The 16,014-nt window shown below is 40.7% G+C and overlaps 1 protein-coding gene across 2 annotated transcripts in view; it reads right to left on the minus strand.

Annotated features, from left to right (window-relative positions):
- UBE4A (ubiquitination factor E4A) overlaps positions 1-16,006 on the minus strand; it is a 33,582-nt gene extending 17,576 nt beyond the window's left edge. Inside the window, exons 1-10 of one of the 2 annotated variants that reach the window (XM_082477510.1) lie at positions 15,878-16,006; positions 10,732-10,893; positions 6,634-6,807; positions 5,916-6,028; positions 4,560-4,712; positions 3,751-3,910; positions 3,302-3,504; positions 2,908-3,099; positions 1,630-1,963; positions 435-555 (exon numbers count right to left, since the gene is read on the minus strand). In XM_082477510.1, coding sequence (XP_082333636.1) covers positions 435-555; positions 1,630-1,963; positions 2,908-3,099; positions 3,302-3,504; positions 3,751-3,910; positions 4,560-4,712; positions 5,916-6,028; positions 6,634-6,807; positions 10,732-10,852 — 1,571 coding nt within the window. In that variant the 5' untranslated portion in view covers positions 10,853-10,893; positions 15,878-16,006. Of the gene's footprint in view, positions 1-434; positions 556-1,629; positions 1,964-2,907; positions 3,100-3,301; positions 3,505-3,750; positions 3,911-4,559; positions 4,713-5,915; positions 6,029-6,633; positions 6,808-10,731; positions 10,894-15,877 lie in introns of those variants that run through there. The other variant, XM_082477511.1, reaches the window with a different exon arrangement.
- Positions 16,007-16,014: the final 8 nt, after the last annotated feature.

Raw genomic sequence — 16,014 nt, forward strand, 5'->3', positions numbered from 1 at the left:
TGAAATACCTTATACACATTTAATTTTGTCAATTTTGTCTCTATACCATAGCGTAAAGCTTTCTCTTTTTTCATCAGGAGTAATAAGTAATGAAAATTCAAGAGCAGAATGTGAAATGTTAAATGAAAACAATTCCACTTTAGCAGATGACAAAAGGAAGATGGTGATTTAAAAATGTGCAAGTTTAGAGAAAAATACTAGTGTATCTTTAATTTTAAAAAGTTTAACAGGTCAAAAATTAAAAATAAATTCAAGTTATATGGATAAAGCCGCTTCATGTAGACACAAATAAATGCATATAATGCCCTTTTCCTACTAGATCCTAATGTCAGCCTTCAGAATAAAGTGAGATTGTTATCTGTAAGATGCACTTTCAACCTTCTGGTTATCAACACAACCAAGCAGTTCTTTCTTAATGACATCAGAGCAGTTACCTGTGAAATCCCAAGTACAAGGTGTACTCTGTCAGGACAAGGTTTTCTGTTACAAGGTTGTAGTTCTGGGGAAACTCTGGCTCCCGCACAGCTGGGATCAAACAGGTTTCTTTGTCCAAACCTCAAAGAAATTAAAAGGAAGAGTAAATGGCTTGCCACAGACATCTATCTTGGCTCCAGTGTCCCCTTATTCTAGTTCAACTTCCATCCTGCTATCAGTGAATTAAGTAATACCTTCTTAAAAACAAATCTTCTCACATTCCTACTCTCTTGTCTAAAAATGTAATTTGGCTTCTCAGTTTATAGAAATACAGTTAAATCTCTTTAGCTTGATCATGAAATCACCAACAATTAAAAGGAATGATAACATTGTAGATTTTTCCAGGGGATAGATAATAGATCATTTGTATCTATTCTGTGCTTTTCTGTATTTAAGATTATTTGCTTTTGAGCATGTGTTACTTTTATAATTAGAAGAGTTATAAAACTGGGAGGAAATACATCAAGATTGAGTGATTCATTTTGAGTGGTAGAATTAAGAGTGATTTATCTTCTTCTTTTCACTTCTCTGTGTTGTTTGAGTTTTCCCCAATATTCTTCCTCCCTAGGCTAATATTTCCTGCCAATTCCCATACCCCTTCCCCCACCTACCCCTTGTTCCAGCCACATTGAGCTTCTCACTGTTCCTTAGTTAAGACATTACACAGCTGTGTACCTTCATACTTGTTTTTCCCTCTATATAAAGGGCCTCCTTTGCTCCTTTGCTTGATAAACCCAACTCATTTTTCAGGACTCAGCTATGAAGACCTCCAGCTTCTGTAGAATTAATCATTTACTCCCTCCTCTGTGCTCCTGTAGATTAGCCCTAGACCATATTATGATGATCTGTTAACATATCTGCCTTCCTGTGGAGACTTTGAGTTCAAAAAGGACAGGGACTGTACTTTATTCATTTTCATAAAGAATGAATGAATGAGCGAATATCCAAGTCTGCCAAATTCAGACAGAAGGTCTCATTAAAGGACAACATCTAAAAAATAACAGTTTTTAAAAGTTTGTCTTTTTAAAACTCATAATAGCTTTTCTTTTTGCCTCATCTTCTTTGATAAAGAGGGACCTCTGTGAAAAAGGATATAGAAGTGAATGGCTTAGATGTTATGCACACACAGTTTTGAGAAGACCAGCTCCCCCTTACCTCTCATGTGTACATTTTTTATTTTTCGTTCTTCATCATTCAACTCCTTCAGGGCACAGTAAGTGGGATTAAAGGTGAGGAGCCGAGAAGATCTGGGTTTGCAAAATGGCTGGCATAACTTCAGGAGAGCAGCGCCCAGATTCAGAAAGAAGGCATCCGAGGCGTACATTTGGAAGAAGATTTCTGGCATCTGATTGGCCCAAATCTTGGTGCGGCCTGCATTTGCATGCAAACAGTTTCCAAGCCAGGACAAGATACAGTGTTTGGTTTCTGGAGAGAGCTGGAGTAAGTTCTTCAACATCTGGTAGATCTTTTCATGGAACCGAGCCATGAACTGTTTAACCAGAAAACACAACCACAGAACATTCCAGTTTCACAATCCTAATATTTGTTACTCTCAAATCTTAGCCACTGGCAATTTCCAAAAATACACGAATCCTAATCTTCTCCCTCACTCTCCCTGTGCCTTACGCCACCATTTCTGATTAAAAAAAAAAATTTTTTTTTTTTTTCTGGGAACTTTTAAGAGATTTCCTGATGAGCTGTCCAACTGCAGGTAGCATTTACACAGCTTTAGAGTAGGGGATGGTAAACTTCTTCTGCAGAGGGCCAGATGATAAATATTTTTGGCTTTGCATGCCATATGGTCTCTGTAGCAACTATTCAACTCTACCACTGTGGCATGAAATCAAGCCATAAACAATACATATACACAGGGGCATGGCTGGGTTCAATAAAACTATTTACAAAAACGGACGGCAGGCTGGATTTGGCCACTGGTATAATTTGCCAACCCCTGCTTTAGAAAGTTGTGATGACGGGAGATTTAAACTGCCCCCAATTCAACCATTTATTGCCATATGTTGGCCAGACTTCTACCATAATTTATGCTAAGAAGCCCAAAAAGAGAGGACATAAGTAGAAGGAGGAAAGGGAAAACAATTTGGCTTTTAAGCTGGAGTTCAATCAGAAGATTTTAGGAGCTAAAGTTATAAGAAATAGCTTGGTGAGAAAAACGAGGATTGAGAGCAGGTAGCTGTGCTACAGCACAAGGCAAAGAAGAGCAGCAGCTTACTCTTCAACCACACAAAGGTTTGTCCCCTGCTCTTAGCGCTTGCTAAAAAGAGGGCCATTTCTGGACATGATTATGGTAGAGAGCCAACCAGATTGATCTGCTTTCCCAAAGAGGCTCAAGCAGCCTTATCTGCATCTGCTTTCTGAGGAAACGATACTTAATCTAAGATCAGGGGGCTGGGATACACCGGTAAACAGCTCCACCTGATGAATGTTGGCCTCTTGTACTTTGATCTCCTGGGGACTGGAACGAGATGGATTCAGGAAGTAGCCATGATTTTCTACTACACCCGGAGTCTTTAATAAGCAGGAGATATTCAGGATTACTCCCAGCAAGGTCTTCTGGTACATCTGCCCATTACTAGGATCCTTGGGCTGAATGTATTCTACAAAAACCTGTAGGAGAAGACAAGCCTAGTTATTTGTCTGTATGATGAGATAAATGATGGGATGAGAGGGCCTCAAAGAGTTAAGACTATACAACAACCAATGCATCTTTCTCTTATTCCATAGGCAATATTACACTGCCCTCAGGATAGGGAAGCATAGAGTATTAAGCTTCCAACTCGACTGAATACATATGAGCTCTCAGACCTACCTTTGCCATATCCTTTTGCCTAGTGAAATACAGAAGAACGTCCAGATATGCGTACAACATGATCTGGCAGAGTTCTAGATCTTTTATTCGGCCCAATAAAATATCAAACACTGGAATCATGACTTCTGGAAATGTTCGAACTTCCTCATCCAGTATCAAGGCTTCGATGACCTCATCCAGAAACTCAGCTACACCTTCAAAATCTGACAGAAGACAAAAGAGAGAGAGAGGAGGCCATAAGAATTTTTAGACGCCTTTACACACAGCTCTTTACTCTTCTGATACTTTTGATAATTTTATTGGTATTCAACCTCAAAGGTCAAGGTGTGAGCTCTCTTCCTTAATTTACGCTGGAACCATAGTAGCTCTGAGGCTTTCTAATGCAATCAGAGGAATGTTACACTTGGAAATCAAATGTAGAAGCTCATAGATGTTGCTTATGTACTCACGGCCTCCTAGGATGGCTTCCAACATCAAATCTACCAGTTGCTCGTGGATGTTTTGGTCAACATAGATCTCTGGGGTGAGGAGAACTGTTCGGGTATTGGACACAGTGAGGTTCCTGCACTGCACTGCAAAGGGTAGCAGGTTCTCTGGAACTTTGGTAATCTGGAAACAGCAATGAAAAGAGGGAAGAGGCTAGCTCTGTGACCTGGCACAAGGACAGATATAGCAAATAGAAGGGAAAAGACACTGTGTCCCAAAACAGTAGTGCTTTCCTGTGGATGCTTGAAAAGCCATGAGAGTTCATTCTTTGGTTTAAGGAATCACCTGTTAGAAATTCTAATGCTGGAAGTGATCAAGCTTAGTCTACTCTGTTATATACACCTTAGTGGAAATGAATTTATCAGACCGTTTTTTAATAAGGGTGTCATATATTAAGACGTTTGTGGAAAGAATAATAGGAGGCACTTGTTAATTGGGGAAAGGGGTAGACCCCAAGCCACAGAAAGGAGAGACTAAAACTTTAGAAGATAAACTAACAGTGCCTCTGATATCCAGTTCCACATATAATATGATGTATATAAATTGATATAATAGACACTGATCTTGGGACTTCCCTGGTGGTCCAGTGTTTAAGACTCTGTGCTTCCACTGCAGGGGGTGTGGGTTCGATCCTTGGTTGGGGAAGATCCCGCATGCTGCATGGCACAGCCAAAAAAAAAAAAAAAAAAGACATTGATCCAACTCTCTGGCTTATGTGTTAAAGTCATACCCAAGAGGACAATGGAGTACTCAATAGGGATTATTCTTTTACCTCTTCCTTGGCTCTTTGGAAACAGGAATAAAGGTAACAAAAAATGTGCCTCTCCCCTGCATCTCGATCAGCAGAGAGATTCAACGTTGTAGAAGAGGTCATGTTAATCAAGTGGTTGCCTGGATCTTGAAGTAATAAGCGAGTGAAGACGGCCTATTAAGAAAAACAAATAAACAAAAATACTAAATCATTGCAAAGTTAATTTATTTTTAAATTTTTTTGATGTATTTTTTATTGAAGTATAGTTGATTTACAATGTGTTAGTTTCAAGTGTTCAGCAAAGTGATTCAGTTACACACACATATATAGATATTCTTTTTCAGATTCTTTTCCATTATAGGTTATTATAAGATATTGAATATAGTTCCCTGTGCTATATAGTTGGTCCCTGTTGTTTATCTATTTTATATGTAGTAGTGTGTATCTCTTAATCCCAAACTCCTAATTTATCTCCCCTGACCACTGCAAAGTTTATTTTAGAACATCAAGATATAAAAGATAATTCTGACACAGGTTATTATGAGAATCACAGAACACAGAACAAATGGGGAAAAAAGAGCTCAGTGTATCATTACTTTAGAAAGTATTACATATACAAATCTAGTTGTTTATGTAGTTATCCTAAAGCAAGCTTAAGTGTCTAGCATAGCCCCTAGCACAGAGTAAGCATTAAAAGAATATTTGTTGAATGGTGTGGAGAATCGGAGATTAAACTCGTATGTGAAATCTAATACTCTGCATCACTGCTGACCTCACTCAGACTTATATAAACACAGTTTAAATGTACTGGGTTGGCCAAAAAGTTCGTTTGGGTTTTCCCATACCATCATACGGAAAAACCCGAATGAACTTTTTGGCCAACCCAACTATAAAGTTAAACTACAAGTTGTCAAGTCTTCCCTATCAAACTTTTATTCCTTTAATGTTAATTAGGCACCTGTAAGGTAAAATGCATTGTTTTGATTTTGGAAAAGATATAAAAAAAGAGATGGACCTTGGCCTTGATAAATTAGTGTCTACGGGAAAGAGAAGACAGGTTCATAAAGAAGCCAAGACATGAGACAGAAAGAGACAATTCCCGTAAGAGATGCATGGAGATTACTGCCGGAGCCCAGAGGAGAAAATAACTTCTACTTGGCAAAACTTTGTAAACAGGATGGCATTTTAACTAGGTCTTAAAGGATGGGTAGATTTGGACATGGGACCATGGTAGATGAGAAGATTCCAAAAGAGGAACACCACAAACAGTGTAAGAGATGGAGCTACGCAAAGCCATGGTTGGAGAAAGGTAAGCAGAGTTCAGCTGCAAGGTTAATTTTTGCTGAAGGCACATGTAAGGAATGTTAAGAATGGTACCTGCTCTACGTTGTTCATATCAAGCCAGTCTTGATCTTCCAGGTCTACTGCCATTTCTTCCAAATACACACAACGGCTGGGGATGCCATTCCCACTTTTCAGGCTTGGGTCACCTGGGAAATGGTTTTAATCTGGTAGGTTAAGGATAATGCTTCTGTCTTATACAGACAACTGATCTTGATGGCATTTCTCTTGAACCCCAAGTTTGACTCAGGTAACATCAGAATGATCTTGACACACAGAGCAGTATCTAAAGATTTAAATCTTTTTTACCCCTCAAGAGTATGTGCTTTGTTATAAACCTAACACCATGATATTTAAAGAGTAAATCCCAGACATCAGCACTAATTCTGGGGTTTAACTACAGATAGGGCACAGAGGGGAAACACTATCTGACCCTTCTTGGGGCTTTCATCTAAATGTTTAGGTCACCTCTGAGAAGAAAATGGATTTAGCTACCATTCCCATTTCCCTTTTAAGGTAGTAGAGGCAGTAGCTACATGGCCCAGTCAGTATCAAAATAGAAATGAAAGTTGTATCTGTGTCAAAATTCTGCTTTAGGTCACATTAAAAGCTTCCTTGAAATATAAACCCTGTGTTCCAGGGAGTATGATGGGTTTGTTTAACCATCAGATACAACAAGTTTCTAGGAGCAAGTCCCTAGCCCAAGCAGGAAGGGCAGAGTAATAAACACACTGGCTGCAAATATGTAACTCACTGTTGTCCAGAGTGATGAGGAAGATCCTTTGGATCATGTGATTGATGTTGAGTTGCTCACATATTTCCTGCTGTGAACGGAATGAGCGGCTAATCTCAGCCACAGAGTAATCAAATTCATCCAGGCTCTCTGACACACTATTATCTGAGTCATCTGGGCTGGCTGGGAGTTCATCTGCCAGAAAATGTAAGTCATTAACAGTTACAATGCTCTCTTTAAGAGAAAACCAAGTGCACATGATAAATGTAACCAAGAGGAGGATAATTTTGGGTGTTAAACAAGTTAACTATCTAATTAGTGAACATCTCAAGTCAGGCAACATCTTTTGTTTTTTAAATTAAGGTATCATTGACATATTAGTTTCAGCTGCACAACATAATGATTCGACATTTATATATTGTTAAATGATCACTACAATAAATCTAGTTAATGTCTGTCACCATACATAGCTACAAATTTTTTTCTTGTGGTAAGGATTAAGATCGACTTTAACAACTTTGAAATACACAATACAGTATTGTTAACTACAGTCACCATGCTGTTCATTGCATCCCCATGGATTCTTTATTTTATAACTGGAAATTTGTACCTTTTGAAACCCTTCACCTATTCTGCCCATACCCCCCCACCCCCCCGCCCCGCCTCTAGCAACCACCAATCTATTCTCTGTATTTATCAGCTTGTTTTTTTTTTTTTTTTTAAATATTCCACATAAGTGAGATCATATGGTATTCGTCTTTCTGACTTATATCCCTCAGCAGAACGCCCTCAAGGTCCAACCACTGTCCACCTGTTGTTGCAAATGGCAAGATTAATTTCTTATTTATGGCTGAATAATATGCGTGTATGTGTGTGTGTGTGTGTGTGTGTGTGTGTGTGTGTATGTAATTACATTGTTTTCTTTATTCATCCGTGGATGGACCTTTAGGATGTTTTCACATCTTGGTTATTGTATACTGATGCAATGAACATGGGGGTGCATATATCTTCTTGAATTAGTGTTTTTGTTTTCTTTGGATAAATACCCAGAAGTGGAATTGCTGGATCATATGGTAGTTCTATATTTATTTTTTCTTAGGAACCTCCATTCTATTTTCTATAGTGCCTGCACCAATTTACAATCCCAGCAACAGTGCACAAGAATTCCCTTTTCTCCACATCCTTGCCAACACTTGTTATTTCTTGTCTTTTTGATAATAGCCATTCTAAGAGGTGTGAGGTGGTTTTGATTTACATTTCCCCAATTAGTGACAGTTTTTTTTTCATCGATTAGTGATGTTGAGCACCTTTTAATGTACCTGTTGGCCATCTGTATGTCGTCTTTGGAAAAATATTTATTCAGATCCCGTGCCCATTTTTAAATTGGACTGTTTGTTTGTTTTGCTATTGAGTTGTATCAGGAAACATTTTAAATACAGAATTCTGAAATCCCTGGTTATAAAATCTACATTTTAAAAACCAAAAGTTTTATTCTTTATACTCATAATTAATTGTATTCCAAAATGCCAATAGTAGCAACACTATCTTCCCTACAGAATCCTAGTGGGCAAAGAGTTACCCAATAGATCAGTATGCCTTTAATTATATGAAATATGGCTTGGGGCTTCCCTGGTAGCGCAGTGGTTAAGAATCCGCCTGCCAATGCAGGGGACACGGGTTCGAGCCCTGGTCCAGGAAGATCCCACGTGCCGCGGAGCAACTAAGCCTGTGCTCCACAACTACTGAGCCTGTGCTCTACAGCCCGTGAGCCACAACTACTGAGCTGCAACTACTGAAGCTCACGTGCCTAGAGCCCATGCTCTGCAACAAGGGAAGCCACTGCGATGAGAAGCCCGCGCACTGCAATGAAGAGTAGCCCCTGCTCGCCGCAACTAGAGAAAGACTGTGTGCAGCAACGAAGACCCAATGCAGCCAAAAATAAATAAAATAAATTTATTAAAAAAAAAAAAAAGAATCCTCCTTTGAATGCAGGGGACATGGGTTCGATCCCTGTTTGGGGAACTAAGATCTCACATGCTGTGGCGCAACTAAGCCCGTGCTCTAGAGCCCATGCCCCACAACTAGAGAGCCTGTGTGCCGCAACTACTGAGTCTGCGCGCTCTGGAGTCTGTGTACCACAACTAGAGAGAAGCCCTCACACCGCAATGAAGATCCTGTATGCCGCAACTAAGACCCGACGCAGCCAAATAAATTATTTTTAAAAAATAATAATAAATAAAAAATAAAATAAAATATCTTAAAAAACAAAAGAAGCAAGAGTTGCTTCACTGTGGTGATTTTAGTAAAAGTGAAGCTCAATAAAGGAGACCAAAGGTTTTGGTAGAGTACTAACTGCTGGTGGAAAACGGGTTAGGTCAGGTGGCCTGACTAACTCACTGTAAACAAACTAAGACGATGAGGTGCCAAAATAGTAACAGAAGGGCATGCACCTGACTTGTCCCCACTGCCTGGCGCCTGCAGTGCTCCCGAACCTAGCCAGCTTTATGTCTGTTTATAGCCAGAAGGATGAACATTCTGTCACTCTATTCCTATACCACTCTATTCCCTTCTGAATTCCAAGAGTAATAGGTGGTGATTAGCAAAATTTCCCTCAACCACATACTTAAAAACTTTATTTTCTCATTTCCTTATTTTTCTAACGCCTCACTCTCCATTCTCTCCTACAATCTCTTAATCCAGGGTTTCCCATTCTGATCCTATATATTAGAAATCTGGGAAAGTTTTCAGAGGCGGAGACTCAGAGCTGCCTCTTTCTATCACGTGAAAAAAGTCAGCATTACATGTTTTTCTCCCTTGTTTCATCCATCACTTTGTCTACTACTCATGTGTCTTCCCCTGACCTCCTTTTTCTTTTTTTAAAAAATTTTTAAAATTTATTTTTGGCTGTGTTGGGTCTTCGTTGCTGTGCGTGGGCTTTCTCTACCTGTGGTGAGCAGGGGCTACTCTTCGTTGTGGTGCGCGGGCTTCTCATCGTGGTGGCTTCTCTTGTTGCACAGCATGGGCTCTAGGCGTGCAGGTTTCAGTAGTTGCAGCACGCAGGCTCAGTAGTTGTGGCTCACGGACTCTAGAGCACAGGCTCAGTAGTGTGGCGCACGGGCTTAGCTGCTCCGCGGCACGTGGGATCTTCCTGGACCAGGGCTTGAACCAGCGTCCCCTGCATTGGCAGGTGGATTCTTAACCACTGTGCCACGAGGGAAGTCCCCTGACCTCCTTTTCATTCAATCCTAATCAGAGAGTAAGGCCACAACTTAGCTACGTATCTGAATACTTCAGAAATAAACAAAATAAAGGGAAAATATAAACATTTCTCCTTTCCTAAAAACAATCACACTATTATCCTTTTTGGAGGAGGGAGAAGGGGAGCGATTTCTGGCTTGAAAGATCGTGAAAACCCTCAGAAGACGAATACATTTGAGAAACAGCACCCTACTTCTAGTCCATATGTTACCTTATAGGAGGGAGCTGGACTTGATCTTAATTTTGGTCCCAGATGAGGAAAATCATTGTTCTGATTAGTAAGATATTATCCTAATTTTCTTCACATTAAGGTTAAGGATCAGATTTTCCTAGATGTCTGTTCTGAAAGCAGTAAGTTATGAAAGTGGCCACTCTATGGAGTGAAAGAAACGTTCTGCTTGAGATAGACTCTGAAGCACTTGGCTTAAGAACAAATCTCATTTATTTCTCTACAGGCCAAAAAGCTTTTAAAATTCTTCCTTCAACACATCTGCTTTCTACAGCTGCATGTGACTTGCTTTCCGCACCTACGCGTATAACCTCAGTTTCCTATGTGAAAAAAAATTAGTATCTTTGTTAAGTATCTTTCACTAGGTGATTTTTAAAATAAAAGAGCTTGACAGCTTTGGGATAATGACCGGCATCTGTTCCTCTGGAACCACCTGTTATCTGGTCTCTTTTTCATGCAGGGGATAGGACAGGGAGAAGAACCCAAAACAAAACAAACAACAAATACGAACAAAGAAAACACTTCTGCCCTGAACTTAAATTCTAGTTGCAATTAAGGACCCAAAGAATACTTAATTTGGGAAGACCCCATTCTCGGTCATCTCATCTGCCACTACTGGCTCGTCCACTTACCAGATTGCTGCTTCAGCTGCTCTTTTTGGATTGCTGCAAACTGCTTGGCATCAGCCAGGGAGCCAAAAAGAGCAGCAAAGGGGTTACTTGAGATGTTGTTGTTATTCTCCTGGTCTGTCATTTCACTTTAAAGTATCCTCCATCCAGACCTAGGGGGAGGGGCTATAGAAAGGACAGGTATTAGACGCCGAAGGGCAGATAACACAACAGTTATAATATTATCATAGTTGTTTCTTCTCCCATTTCTTGAATACATTTTAAAAGGGTTTGGGTAAGACTTGCCAACTCCTCTTCCAAGATTCAAGACAATTTTTGGCAAAAAGGTTACAAACCTACCAACTGGACAAGTTGGCTTGATTTGGGGGTGGCTAAAACCAAAAAGCTTAATAAATGTTCAGCTGGAATGCATTTATCTGTTGACATGTTTCTATTTACTATACCTTTAAAAAATAGATTACATAGAAAGAATTATTGAAGTCAAAGAGGAAACTCAGCTACTAATAGTAACAACAATGTGGCACTTAAAAGTAATAGGACAAAAACTGTGGATTTCCCATAAATCCCTAGGCTGGTCGACTAGTCCTCACTCACCATGAGCATAAGGTGGTGCTTGCACAGGCTTCTGTGACTTAAGAGTTGGAGCTGGGAATTCCTCAGCTACACAGAAACTAAATGTAAGTCTGTATGTCAGATGTGGAATTGCAAACCAGGACAGGAATCAGATTAGCAGCATATCGTGGGTTTTAAATCTATATTAAGCAATCTATCTCTACTTCTAGGCTTATGACTACAGATATTTTTTCCTCTAAAAACTAAATGGTCTTTGCTTAATTCTATATTTAACTTTCCCTATTTATCTGACTTTTTACAATACTGAAGAAACACAAATTCCTAACGTACAATATGAAATAGATATATACCTCAAAGGTATTTAAAGGAGCTGACTGAGGCTGCATTTGCACTCTTCTGACTACATTTCCTCATCCAGGCGCCAAGGGGACTCAGTGGCACAACGGGATGAGCAGAGCTCCCTGAAAGGCTTTCTCCCCTTTCTGAAATTTTAAGGCCACAGCATAGAAATACAACCCTGAAAAGGGTGAGAAGAGACAAAGGGTATGAATACTCTGCTTACAAGGATGCTGAATTGCTACAAGGACAGAGGCCTTAGAAGGAGTGGGGTCAGGGACACAAATGTGGGAGAAAAAAAAGAACGTTCGGTCTACCTTTAATTAATTGAGTTAAGACTCCTTACACAATCCTATTAACAAAAGCTAATGCAAGTCGGAAAAGTTCCCCTTATTTTTAGGAGGAAGAGAGACTAACACTTTTTGACACTTCTGAGGCATCTCTACCAGTTGCTTCATGCTCCTCTGCCGTGCTTTCTGCCTAAGAGCTAATGGCTACTGAGCTGTAATGACTCAGGCAGACAGTCTAGTCTCATCTCAGCATGGTGCTGGGCTTTACTGCTTCAAGGAACTGAACTGTTAGATGTTGCTCTATGTATTTTACTTTTTACTATGTATAGTTTAGTTGAGCTTAATAATGCAGAAAAGAAAGACAGCATATTTACTGTTGGAATTAACAATCCTTGAGAGGTCTTTCCTCCCATTTAAACATTGCATAAGCTTAATTATTACCCCTAATTCATGTAGAGGCACCAAGAATTGTGTCACTGTTAGCTGACCACCACCCTACCTCTATTCTGAGGTACCCAGAGGAATGCAAAAAGTGTAGTGAGCTCTCGTTACTTTTCTGTCTGCAAGATATCAACCTCTTTTTTCAACATGACACCCACACTCTTCCTTTCGGGATCCAACCCATTCCCGGTCCATGTGTACAGAAGGGGATGACCTTACCCATTAGCTCTAGAAATGGGCATATGAATCTGGCCTGGCCAAAGAGAATACAGTATTCTCTGGCCAAAGTGACTGATTCAGGAGTGGGCACAAGACCCTAGCAAGGCCTCACAGAATCAATGAACACCAGCTACAGGCCTTTGGCTAAATCTACAGAAAAGGGGACTCTTTTTTCCTGCTTGGGTTGTTAGGCTAGTAAGATAGGAAACTGGAGTTGCCATCTTTCTACCATCTAGAGAAGGCCTAGCCTAAAACTAAGCCAACATGTAGGAAAAGAGATGTGAGATGGAAAGAGTCTTCTCAGTTATAAAAAAGCCAGTAGATTTCCCTACATTGTGGAAGCCAATACAACTGAAAAGAGTTCAGATTAGTACAAAGGAAATGCATCACCTGCACCATCTATGCAGAAAGGAAGTGAGTTGAAAGCTAAGAATCAGAACATAGGACACAGGCTCTTAAGACTATCAAGAGAGATAAAGAGGATTTATCATCACAAATGGCATTATTTCCTCCTTTCAATAATATACTGTTGCAGTATATAAAGCTAGCTTCCCACTACATTTTACCTATATTAACAGGATTTATAACTTTCTACACTGTATTCCTAATGTAGATCTTCTATCTTACTAGAAGGTAAGCAATTTGAATACAGGTTCATATCTGATTATTTTTTTCTTCTGTACCTGGCATATTCCGTAATCACAAAATCCCAAATAAACATGTATTGAATGATTCAATCTTACATGTAATTACTCCTGACCTTCTTGTAATCAATAGCAGCACCCATAATCCTACTTCAAGGTAAGGGTTTTACTGTTTGTCCTGGGTTGCAGTGGAAGGTCAAACTATTGGGCCAGACACTTGTGGCTCTTTGATATCTCAGAACGTGTAGAATAGAGAATGGAAATAAATCTCTGTTGTCATCTATGCTGTCTTTTTGAAAAACAAAAAGGGCTTTGCCTACCTCACTAAGCTCAACTTTCTCATATGTACTTCAAATCTATTTGAAGTAATAGTGCAAAAACTATTTTCATAGAAAAATAGCTAACACTGTGCAACCAGGAAAATTTTACAGGAAAAGGGAGGACTGATCACTTGATGGGAACCTTTGTGGAGATGTCAGTTTAGATTTGTTCAATGATCACACAAATGTAAAAAGAGTACCCACTCCAAAAGAAACGTCTGATAAAATGGAAACTTGATATTTTGTTTAGTATTCAATGTCATCAGGAATTTATAATCTCCTACTTTCAACTGCCATACAAAGATAAAGTACTACCCTGTTGTCAGCCTTTGGCAAATAACCAATCCATATAACCACCAATCCTTAGATGTTTTTGGATTTGATTTTTAAAAGACGTCCTCTTTATTTATTTATTTACTTTTGGCTGCACGGCTTGCAGGATCTTAGTTCCCCGACCAGGGATTGAACCTGAGCCCTCCGCAGTGAAAGTGCCGTAGTCCTAACCACTGGACCGCCAGGGAATTCCCCAAATATGTCTCCTTTAAAAACACGTTTCCCTCTTTTTTTTAAAATAAATTTATTTGTTTATTTATTTATTTTTGGCTGTGTTGGGTCTTAGTTTCTGTGCGAGGGCTTTCTCTAGTTGCAGCAAGCGGGGGCCACTCTTCATCGCGGTGCACGGGCCTCTCACTATCGCGGCCTCTCTTATTACGGAGCACAGGCTCCAGACACGCAGGCTCAGTAATTGTGGCTCACAGGCCCAGCTGCTCCGCGGCATGTGGGATCTTCCCAGACCAGGGCTCGAACCGGTGTCCCCTGCATTGGCAGGCAGACTCTCAACCACCGCGCCACCAGGGGAGCCCACGTTTCCCTCTTATATACATGCTGCAAGACTCTACATTTAAAAAAGCTGTCTATCTCCAGTCCTACAAAATCCTCTCACCCTCCCCTGATTCAATCTTTTGTTTATAAAGAGTACTGCTAATCCCTTAAGGGGCACTGTCAGCTTTTAAAGAGGTGAGCACATAAATGTTTTAACATCAGATTTGGTATTGCTTTTAAACAGAAATACTTGGAATACGTCACAAAACTAGGATTGTCAAAATTAAGCTTTAGGGTTTCCCTGGTGGCGCAGTGGTTGAGAATCCGCTTGTCAATGCAGGGGACACGGGTTCGAGCCCTGGTCTGGGAGGATCCCACTTGTCGTGGAGCAACTAAGCCCATGCGCTACAACTATTGAGTTTGTACTCTAGAGCCCACGAGCCACAACTACTGAGCCCGTGCACCTAGAGCCCATGCTCCACAACAGGCGAGGCCACTGCAGTGAGAGGCCCACGCACTGCAGCGAAGAGTAGCCACCACTCGCCACAACTAGAGGAAGCCCACGTGCAGCAACGAGGACCCAATGCAGCCAAAAATGAAATAAATCTATTTTAAAAATCAAGCTTTATTAAATTATACTCCAGAAGGTCTCTTTCCTGGTGAGTAATACATAGATCAAACCAAAAAAGGAATTTAAAAAATGTTTTCATTGTTACACATTCAGGCCTCTGTTGTGGCAACAGATCCTTCCATCACATCAGCAAGCTAGAAGGATCTCATCAAGTCGCAATGCACACAGCATTCCTTCCTGGGTCCCATTTTATCTCAGGACGGCTCCCATGTGAGACCAAAACAGACCAAGGCAGTGAGGCTAAACATATCCTTGTTCTGGGAGTGAAAAGCTGAATCCAAAGAGAAGACCCATCAAGTATAAGCTCCTGAGCTCTGGTTACTCAATTTTAGAAATGTCTTCTAAACCCAATTGCTGAGGGAGCAAGAAGCAGAGTGCTAGGAGAGTTTTGAGTGGTGAACTGATCACTTGCCTTAAGAAATATCAACACCTTGCCATACGGATTCGGCTGGTTTGACTACTGCGACTCGTGCTTAATTTTCTCTTCTTTGGCACCTAGCTATTTGTTGTCTACTCTTTATATTTTATCCCTCCAGGTTCCATAAGGGATTTGCGGGACGGAGGGAGACCCACCCACTCGGCGCACGTCCTAGAGAAAGGAAACCAAAGATAATGCAAGGCCAGGATTCGGCCTTTTCCAGGAGGGAAATGGCAAAGAGGGGCAGAGATGCCAGAAGCTGGAGCACTGTAAGGGGTTCCCAAAGCAGACAGGGTCGAAGTTCGTGAAGGAGAGAGACAGTGTTTAGGAAAGCACAGGAGAAGGCATTTGGAGGAGGTAAGAGAGCAGAAGTTTGGACTGGCATTCGACTAGGAGAAAAAAAATCCCATTGTAGACTCAACGATCCCCTCCCCTCCAGCTATATCCTCTCTTACCAGAGCCTGAGGGCCAGCAGCGACGACACGACTGAGTCTCAGTGGCCGAAGGGTTCCCACTTCCGACTCAGCACGGCAACCGGAGGTAACGTCATGACAAGGCGCCGGGCCTTGTGGAAGCTCATCTGGGCGCCGGA

Source organism: Balaenoptera physalus, assembly GCF_965194825.1.
Source record: "Balaenoptera physalus genome assembly, chromosome: 10".
Taxonomy (NCBI): Eukaryota; Metazoa; Chordata; class Mammalia; order Artiodactyla; family Balaenopteridae; genus Balaenoptera; species Balaenoptera physalus.